This window comes from Loxodonta africana, chromosome 4 (genome assembly GCF_030014295.1).
Source record: "Loxodonta africana isolate mLoxAfr1 chromosome 4, mLoxAfr1.hap2, whole genome shotgun sequence".
Lineage (NCBI taxonomy): Eukaryota > Metazoa > Chordata > Mammalia > Proboscidea > Elephantidae > Loxodonta > Loxodonta africana.
The window spans coordinates 94,145,472-94,155,587 of record NC_087345.1 but is presented as its reverse complement, the minus strand read 5'-3'; the positions used below and the strand labels follow the sequence as shown (position 1 = coordinate 94,155,587).

The 10,116-nt window shown below is 42.6% G+C and overlaps 1 protein-coding gene across 1 annotated transcript; it reads right to left on the bottom strand.

Moving 5' to 3' along the window:
- Nucleotides 1–6,268: 6,268 nt before the first annotated feature.
- On the bottom strand, nt 6,269–9,084 carry LOC100657789 (olfactory receptor 8S1-like). Its single transcript, XM_010600449.3, has one exon. The coding sequence runs from the start codon at nt 7,552–7,554 to the stop codon at nt 6,694–6,696; it is 861 nt and encodes a 286-aa protein (XP_010598751.1). The 5' UTR covers nt 7,555–9,084; the 3' UTR covers nt 6,269–6,693.
- Between the last annotated feature and the right edge of the window lie 1,032 nt (nt 9,085–10,116).

Sequence of the window (10,116 nt, the reverse complement as noted above, 5' to 3'; positions counted from 1 at the left end):
TTGATTCTGCTCCTTTTTCTATTGAGTTGTCTGATTCTGTAATTTTATTGTTAATCTTCTGAATTTCTGATTGGTGTCTCTCTATGAATTCTTGCAGCTTATTAAATTTTTCATTATGTTCTTGAAGAACCTTTTTAATTCCTTCAACTGTTCTATCTGTGTGTTCCTTGGCTTGTTCTGCATAATGCTTGATCTCTTTTGAATTCTGCATCTGGTAATTCCAGGAAGGCACCTTCATCCAGAAGATCCTTTGATTCTCAGTTTTGAGAGCTTGCTGAAGCAATCATGCTCTGCTTCTTTATGTAATTTAATATTGACTGTTGTCTTCAAGCCATCTATAAGTTGTTGTATTAGTTTATTTTATGTTTTCTTACTGTATCCTATTTTCTTACTTTGTTTTGTTTTGATATGCCCAAATGGGTTGCTTGAGTGAGCTAGCTTGATTATTTTTGCCTCTGGGGCTCTGACGTCCTGTCAGCAGATCGCTAGAGCTGTTATCAGGTATTTGAGCTTATGAGTCCATTCACTTTTCTTGTGTGGATTTGGCCCAGGTGTCCAGGTAGCTAGGCATCAAGTGTGTGGTACAGGCTCTATTCTACAGTCTTAGAGGGGCAGGGATGTTTGGTGTAGGTACTGGTATCTAATTGCAGCAGGGCATCATGCTCTGAACAAGGTGGGGGACTGAGAACCATCCCCTGAGTGCCTCTGAGGAAAGCCAGTCCCTCTATCCTAGAGCATGCAGGTGGGTGGGTTCTGCAGACAGACCATCGGCACCCAATGCTTTTGATTGTAAGGACTGGGAGGTACCAGTTATCCTTGGACCCCCATCATGGGGACTGGGTGACCTGAGAGGAGCCACCAGTCCTTAGGGCCCTGAAGTGGGTAGGTGAGGACCCTTTTTAATAGGCAAAGCTGTGTCAAATATCAAACACCTACCTTTCCACCTGGAATAGGCCCACACAGGTCCATGCAGGGGGGAAAGGTATTCAAAGTCCATGGACTGTTTATGCCTGGACAGCAGCTGCTTCTGTCCTGAGCTCCTCATGTTAGTGGAGCTGGCAAATTATCTTTTCCCCCGTTGTGAATTTATTCCTTCTCCGTGTCCGGGAGTATGGCTCAGGGTGCTCAGATGGGCCTATCTCAGGCCCAGGGAAATCAACAGCCACTGAAGCTGGCCTGGGGGAGGGGAACATGGTAAAATATACACAAATACTTAGCTTTTGCTGAGAGCCCATTCTTCTCTGGTTCCGGAGTTGTGAGCAGGCTGTGTGGCTGGCTGCTTCTGCCTGAGAAAACTGCAGCTGAATGCTACCACCAGCCCTCTGCAGCCACTTCTGGGAATGGTGCCTCAGGGATCTCAGCAATTCAGGTCCAGTAACTCCTCTCCACTTCTGAATGGTCTCACTTTCCCCCTGCCACTTAGTCCATTTTCTAACTTTGCCTTTGATGTTCAGGGCTCCTAGCTTGTCATAAATTTAATTGTTTTGCTTGATTTTTTGAGTCATTGTTGTAAGAGGGATTGTGGGAAGCATCTGGCTGTTCCACTGTCTTGGCCCCACCCCAACTACCTTTCATGAGAATGCCCAAAAGATACTTCCCTCTTTAAGGAATTGAGAAATAAATTAGTATGGGGAGCACCTGAATCCTTGAAAAGTTCTGCATATACACTTTTTTGTACCAGGCAGGAGTGTAGAGGATGCCACCACTGAGGTTTCAATGGAAATGATGGGACTCCAGAGTAGCAGAGGCTAATGGCAGAAATTAACTTCCAAAGTCAAGGTGGACAAATCTATTGTAAAGGGCAGTAGAGTAGTTCTAGTAATACTGTGGTCTTCAGAGATCTTTGGTAGTGACTAATTGGTCATGTTTACTCTAGGAGCAAAATATGTGGGCAGCATATTGGAGTATATCTTGATCTATATAATAGGAAAAACTCTGAGTATGGTACTTGACTTGAGACATTACAGTGGACAGAAATGACCTTCACCTAGTTAATTTACAGACCTAGAGTCTCTTGACTGAAAGGAGGCCAGGTGTCCTTGAGGAAGGACCCTGCATCATTGTCATAAGTAGATACTGTAAATCTTTCCCTAAACTGTCCCTAGGGGGACCTGTGGCCATTTACTAGAGTGATTATTGGAAAGAGGGAAATAACCAGGGCTTTAGGGGATTACCATACACTGGCTCTGAACAGATGCTAATTCCTGGGGACCCAAAATATCACTGTGGTGCACCAATCAAAGTAGGGAATTATGGTAGCCAGGTGATAGATGGAGTCTTAGCCTAAGGCTGATTGACAGTTGGCTCAGTTGATCCACAATCCACTTAGTGGTTATTTTCCCAGTTTCTGAAAGTATAATTGAATTAGAAGACTTGGAAACTGGCAGAATCCCCACACTGGCCGTTGAACTCAAGATGATTAAGGTAATTATGACAGAAAGGGCTTAAATAGAAGTCTCTGGACCTTCCTTTCTCTACTAAGATAACAACAAGAATCAATATTGCATCCCTGGAGGAATTACAGAGATGAATGCTCACCCCCCCCCCCTTAAAGAATCAGGAGTGGTGATACCTATCAAATTCCCATTTAACTCACCAGTTTGACTTGTGCAAATGTCAAATGGAGCTTGGAGAATGACCATGGAGTATCATAAATTTAATTAAGTGGTGACTACAATTGCAGACACTGTGCCAGATGTAAAATTTTTATTGGAGCAAAACAACCTGCTTCCTAACACTTGGTATGCAGCTGTTGACCTGGCTAATGCATTTTTCTCCATACCAACTTGCAGGGATCACCAAAATAATTTGCTTTGGCTGAGCAGGGCTAACAGAATACCTTCACAGTCTTACCTCAGCCATTCTCTGTGTCATAAAACATTCTCCAGGGATCTGAATCATCTTGACATTCCAGAAGGAATCACTCTGGTCAACTACATTGATGACATTACACTGATTTGATCTGTTATCAGTAAGTAGCAAATACTTTAGATTCCTCCATAAAACTATGTAAACCAGAGGAAGATGAACTTCACAAAAATTCAGTTACCTGCTGCCTAAGTGAAGTTTTAGGTCATTCAACAGTCTGGAGCATGTCAAGATACACCTTCTAAGGTTAAAGACACGTTGCTGCAATTTACATTCTCTACCACACACCCACACCTACACCCACACCCACACCCACACCAAGAAATACAATACTTTAAATGTCTTTTTGAATTTTGGAGGCAGCATATATCACATTTACTGCAACCCACCCCCAGGGTCACGTATAAGACTGCCAGTTTCAAGGGGAGACCATAGCAAGAGGAGGCTCTACAGAATGTTCAAATTGCATTATGAACTGCTCTACCATTTGGGCTTTGTGATCCAGAAGATCCAATGCTACTCAAAGTATCCATGGCAAATAGGAATGCTATGTGGACCCTCTGAAAAGCACCAACAGGAGAATTGTAGGCCATATCTCTAGGATTTGGAAGCAAATCTATACACTCTTCTGCAAATTACTATTCTTTTTGAAAAACAGATTCTAGTTTGCTGCTGGTTATTGGGAGATACTGAATACCTAGCCTTGGACCTCAGATGACCATTTGGCCTGAGCTTCCCACCATGAACTGGGTAGGGTCTGACTCATCAAGTCATAAAATTAGGCATGTGCAGTAGCAATCTACCATCAAAACAAAGTGGTACAGATGTAGGTGGCAGTGAATTTATGTTAATGGGGAAGGAATAACTCAGAGAAGGAGAGGTAGAATGGTTGCAGAACTTGAAGAGTCTAATCAATGTCACTGAATTAGGCATGTGCAGTAGCAATCTACCATCAAAACAAAGTGGCACAGATGTAGGAGGCAGTGAATTTATGTTAATGGGGAAGGAATAACTCAGAGAAGGAGAGGTAGAATGGTTGCAGAACTTGATGAGTCTAATCAATGTCACTGAATTGTACACATAGAAATGGTTGAATTGGTGTGTGATTTGATGTGTATATTCTCAACAACAACAACAAAATAAAGAAAAGTGGAATCATAAAAAAAGGAAGTGGTACATAAGAGAGAGTTGGAGCATAGCTGGAAGCATGAGTAATCTGCCTGAGCTGGTAGTTTAGGCTCCTTGACACCAACTCCTGTTGCTTTGCTTCCTCTCCATCAGTCCATGCCTGGAATGCTCCATATAACCTGTTGACTGAGAATGAAAAGCTCAGATCTGGTATACAGATGGGTCTACACACTATGCTGGTACCACCTGAAAGTGGACATCTGGAGCGCTATAACTCTTCCAAGGGTAGGTGACTCTGAAGAACATTTGTGAAGGAAATCCTCCCAGTGGGCAGAAATTTGAACAGTGCACTTGGTTGTCTGTGATGTCTGATATGAGAGGTGGCCAGAAATATGCATGTATACTGATTTTATAGACTGTTGCTAATGGTTTTGCTTGATGGTCAGGAACCTGGGAAGTTGGTGACAATAACTGGAAGATGAGACAGCTCCCTGCCATTTTAGTTTCCTTATGCCTCCTTATGCTATGATGCTGGAAACTATGCTACCGATATTTCAAATACCCGCAGGGTCACCCATGGTGGACGGATTTCAGCAGAGCTTTCAGATTCAGACAGATTAGAAAGGAAGACTTGCAGATCGACTTCAGAAGATTAGCCAATGGAAACCTTATGAATTACAGCAGAACGTTGTCTGACTCACTTGCTTTGGACATGTCATCAGGAGAGATCAATTACTGTAGAAGAACATGGTGTTTGGTGAAGTGGAGGGCTGGTAAGGGTGAAGAAGACCATCAGTGAGATTGATCGGCACAGTAGCTGCAACAGTGGACTTGAATGTGCTGACAATAGTGAGAATGATGCAGGACCAGGAAACATTTTGTTCTATTGTACATAAGGTCTCTGTGAGTTGTAGTCAACTCAGTTGCAGCTATTTATCTACCTATCCATCTGTCTGTCTGTCTTTCTGTCTACGTATCTTTCTATGCCTCTGAACCAATAGACAGAAAAAAGTTTATTCAACTGGCTGAGGGAAATTGCATGGCTGCTATGTAATGCAGGAAAGGAAGGCTATGTCTGGAATGCAGGAATTCTCTAGGGTTCCTCTTAGTCCTTTTATGTCCAATAGTAAAGACTAATAAAAAACTGTAGCACCTCTTCTCTACCCTCTCCCCCTGACCACCCCCCCCCCCGCAAAAAAAAGGCAAAACAATTGTGGACTCAGACCCTTCAGGTATGAAGATTTGAGTTACTCCTCTAAGTAAAGAATTTTGACCAGGCTCTGGCTCAGGACAGGGTAAATGTGAAACTGGTAATGAAGGAAGCCACAGATATCAATTATGTTTCATTATCCATTAGAGAAGTGAGGATTGCAGTAAGTTTGTGTATTTTCCCTTTCCTTGTTAAATTTATTTGTATATGCTAACAATTTTCATTTTCTTCTCCTTCTTCCATTGTTATTTTGTATGTAAGTTGTTAAGGAGCCCTGGTGTCACAGTGGTTAAGCACTTGGCTATTAACTGAAAGGTTGGTGGTTAGAATCCACTAGAAGCTCTGGGGGAGAAAGATGTACAGTCTGATTCTGTATTACAGCTTTGGAAGCCCTAAGGGGTGGTTCTACTCTGGCCTATATAGTTGCTGTCAGTTGGAATCAACTTGAAGGCAATGGGTTTGGTTTTGTTTTTATGTAAGTTGTTGGAATTTATCATTACAGTTTAATATTTAAGGAAGAGATTATTCAGTGGGACAACGATGGAATTTAAATAGTAATTAACACAGCCACCGGTGGATACAATGAGTATTGGGGCTGTGCATCTCCTCAATTTGGGAAAGAGTGCAAACTTCATCACTTGTAAGAACAGGGTGCATCACCATGTTATAGCTCTTATTACTTATAACTAGATTGATTTCTGAAATGAAATAATCAGTATAAGGCATGATCAATAATGTATACATGTTATCATCAAATATACACGTTATCATCAAATTTCATGATGTTTCTTTATGTTTGCTAAGGTAATAGATGAAAATAATGCTCTTGTTGTTTTAATTTACGTTATGTAGCTGCTGTTGATTTGTTTCTGGTTTACCATATGTGTATACATCAAATACAAATGCTGTATTTTATAATGCATGCCCCCAGTGAGGATGTTGTAGCAAAACACAATACCCATTTGTTCATTTGCTTTTTCACTATTCCTTGACTATTTGCAGGCACACATGACATTTGATGCCTACGATGCCACCAGGTCAGGTGAAAGGAAGGCTCTGATCTGTCTCATCCTGGAGCAGTATCTGTATCTTGTCTTCTTCTTCTTAAAAAAAAAATGTGCCTTTTATTATTAAGATCCTTTGTGCAACTCCAAAGCGAAGAAAAAAGTCATGGGCTAGGGGTCTCTGTTCTTGTCCAGCTTCCTCTGCTGCGGCCAGGGTAGCCCTTCTGGATTAATTTACAAAGGCTGTGGTAGGAGCGCACAGCTACTCTGTGGGTAGAGGTAGTACCAACCCTTTTTTCACAGGCACAAATTCCTCCTTCTTCACTATATTTCTCAACTTGTGGAGGTCTCTTCACTTTGAATAAGAAGCAAATATTGTTGAATTTAATTAAAAGGCAAGTTCAGCAGGAGCTCTGAGTTCACAAAGTTCTTCTTCCTTGTAGACTTGTTTTTTCATAGAGCAAAAATCCTGCTGCCCCTTTCTTACCCTGAGACACATATTTGCTGCCTCAGCACCCTCTGCAGAGCTGCCTTCACTTCCTGGTTCTTGAGGCTGTAGATGAGGGGGTTCAGCAAAGATGTGATCACACAGTACTGAATAGATACCACTCGCCCTAGGACTGATCCTGAGGGAGGGCTGATGTACCTGAATAGAGCCGTCCCATAGAACAAGAGCACCACGGTGAGGTGGGAGGAGCAGGTGGAGAAGGCTTTGCTTTGGCCCCCAGAGGAGGAGATAGTTTGTATGGCAAACATGATTTTTGAGTATGAGAAGAGGATCAAGGAAAGGGTCACAAGTCCTAGAAATGCAGCGAACCCAGCTTGAAGAATGGTGTTGGCAGTGGGATCAGTGCAGGACAGAGCAAAGAGGGAAGGCTGTTCACAACTGAAGTGGGGGATGATATTGGGCCCACAGAACTGTAAGCTCCTAATACAAAGATTGTTCACTAGTGAGTTCAGGAAGCCAATCGCCCATGCTGCACTGACCGTTGCAGTGCAGAGAGGCCTGTTCATGACAACAGGGTAGAGCAGAGGGTGGCAGATGGCGGCATAGTGGTCATAGGCCATGGCAGAGAGCAAGCAGCCCTCTGTGCCTCCAGAAAGAATGAAAAAGAAGCCTTGAGTGATGCATCCCCACACTGAGATGGTTTTCTTCTGAGACAGGAAATTTTGCAGCATCTTGGGCACAGTGACTGAGGAGTAGCAGACGTCTAGGAAAGATAGGTGTCCAAGGAAGAAGTACATGGGGGTGTGGAGGTGGGAATCACCCCTAATCACCAGCAGCATCATCAGGTTCCCCATCAGGGTCAGAAGGTAGATCACCAGGAAGAGCACAAAGAGCATGGTCTGGATCTGGGGGTCACTGGACAATCCCAGGAGCACAAATTCGTGAATAATACTAAGGTTTTTTCATGATTTCTTACAGATACTGTTCCTAGAACAAAACATATACTTCTTTAGTGGTCAGAGTCATTCTCAGTATACAGGATTTTTTTTAACCTGTAAATATTTCACCTTTTATCTTCAAGCCAGAAATTGAATGTCAGGATAAAGAAGTGTTTGGCTAACTTATTAAATACTGTAGCTTTCCTTCTCCTGCCCAAGCCCTCCTAATCCCCTTATCTAGCTCAACTTCTTTTTCTTCACAGGACTTAACACTTTCTAAGATATTGGGCAATTAATTTACATTAAAAAATTACCTCTACCTGCTAGAATTTATAGTATACATTGAAAAGAATCTTTTTCCCTCACACTAATACAGCCCAGATGAGTCCCTGGGAGGCATAAATGATTAAGTGCGGGACTACTAGCCTAAAGTTTGGTGGTTGAAACCCCCCAGAAGCACCTTGGAAGTAAGTCCTGGTGATCTGGTTCCTTGAAAACCCTGTGGAATTCAGTTCTATCCTGCATTCTTGGGGGGTCACCATGAGTTGGAACTGACTCTACAGCAACTAGCAACAAATGTATTCCAAGTGCTTATAACTGTCACTGGCTCAATAACTTTTGAGAAGAAGATCATGTAAGCGCCAAAAGTCCTAGAAATGCAATAGACCCAGACAGAAGGCTCTCAATAAGTACATGTTTTTTAATTGCACTTTAGATGAAGATTTATGAGGAAATTAGTTTCTCAGTAAACACTTAATACACGTATTGTTTCGTGACATTGGTTGCGAGCCCCATGACATGTCAACACTGTCTTCTTCTCAACCTTGGGTTCCCTGTTACCAGATTTCCTGTCCCCCTCTGTCTTCTTGTCCTTGCCACTGGGCTGGTGTGCCCAGTTAGTCTCATTTGTTTTATGGGCCTCTCTCATCTTTGTCTGAAAGGTGAACCTCAGGAGTGACTTCAGTACTGAGTTAAAAGGGTGCTCAGGGGTCGTAGTCTTGGGGTTTCTCCAGTATCTGTCAGACAAGTAAGTCTGCTATTTTTTTGTGAGTTAGAATTTTGTTCTACACTTTTCTTTAGCTCTGTCCAGGACTCTTTTATTGTGATCCCTGTCAGAGTAGCTCGTGGTGGTAGCTGGACACCATCTAGTTGTGCTGGACTCAGTCTGGTGGAGGCTGTAGTATCTGTGGTCCAATAGTCCTTTGGATTGAGGCTGGTGTGGACTGGGGGGATAGAAGTGACCTTTCACTTGACGTCACTTGTATGCTCCAGTTTCCCTTGGTCCTAGGTGTTTGCAATATAGCCTAAGATTTTACAGCAGCTGCATCAGCAATAAAACAGCAGTAGACTCAGGGTCAGAAGACCTTTGCAGTTTACTGGCTGTGAAACCTTCCCAAAACATAACTTTTTAAAATACAAATCCTTCCTTCTTTCTTCCTTCCTTCTTTCCCTCCTGTCCTCCCCCATACCTCATTTCACACACCCTTCTTCTTGTCCCCAATGCCTTCTTCCAAACATACTCAAATGCTAGGAACTATCATTTATTTGATATGTAACATATGCCAGATATATATTCTCTATCCTGTGTAGGCTCTTGATATCATTTAATCCTTGCAAAACCTGGTAAGGTAGGTGTTACCTTATGTGAGTCACAAAAGTTAAGTGATGTGCTCAGTCATAGACCTTATAAAGCGGCAGAGTTGGAACTCATATCCAAGTCTGTCTGACTCCAAATGCCATCTTTTTCTATTTTGTAACACTGCAGAAATTTGCTTATAACTAAGAGAAAATAATTCCTGGTTTGGAGATTTTGCATTTTCTTGGGGAAACTTGGCAGCCCAGGCAGGCAAGTGAGGTGGCCCTGGGAGTTTGAGCCACTGATTTATGTATCTGGAAATTCTCCTTACTCAGGATGTCCCAATGCTCACAGAGAGACGAGCATGAGAGTATTTGGGTTTTTGGAAGAGGGATGGTGACTTTTGGGTCAGGGAAAATTTCAGGAAGAGAAGACTAAGGAAAAGCCTTATTGAGGACTGAGAGCAATTCTCAGAGAAAAAAGCTGACCTCTACAGGGATGAGGGAAACAGGGTATCAGAGATGGCTCTTCCAGTTTTCCCTCATGTGTTTGCCTACCTGAAGCAACTGAGAAAGTCTTGGTAATGCATCAAGTAAGTGATTGTAGACATGAAGCAGTAGGATTTTTTCAGATAAAGAAAAAGTCTCTTTTTGTCTCCTTTCCTAAAAACAATAGCAAATATAACTTAAAAAAAAATCCACAGTATTGCATTCTACCAACAGCTACCCTGCTCTATTTTGATCCTATGCAGCAGCAGAGTACTGGCCTCTACCAGAACTCTAGAAATCATCAGGTTCCCAGAAAGCAAGACTGGTGAAAATTTTCCAAGTATGCTCCATGGAATCCAAATGCGCTGCCCTAGTACTTGAGGCCACCACAGGTGCTCAGAGGTTAGTCCAGCGTGTAGGTCTCTGACCCTACCTACCCCCACTTACTTTAATCAC

What these genes read in the sequence shown, in the direction of transcription:
- LOC100657789 (XM_010600449.3), bottom strand. Translation starts at nt 7,554, where the DNA reads ATGCTCTTTGTGCTCTTCCTGGTGATCTACCTTCTGACCCTGATGGGG.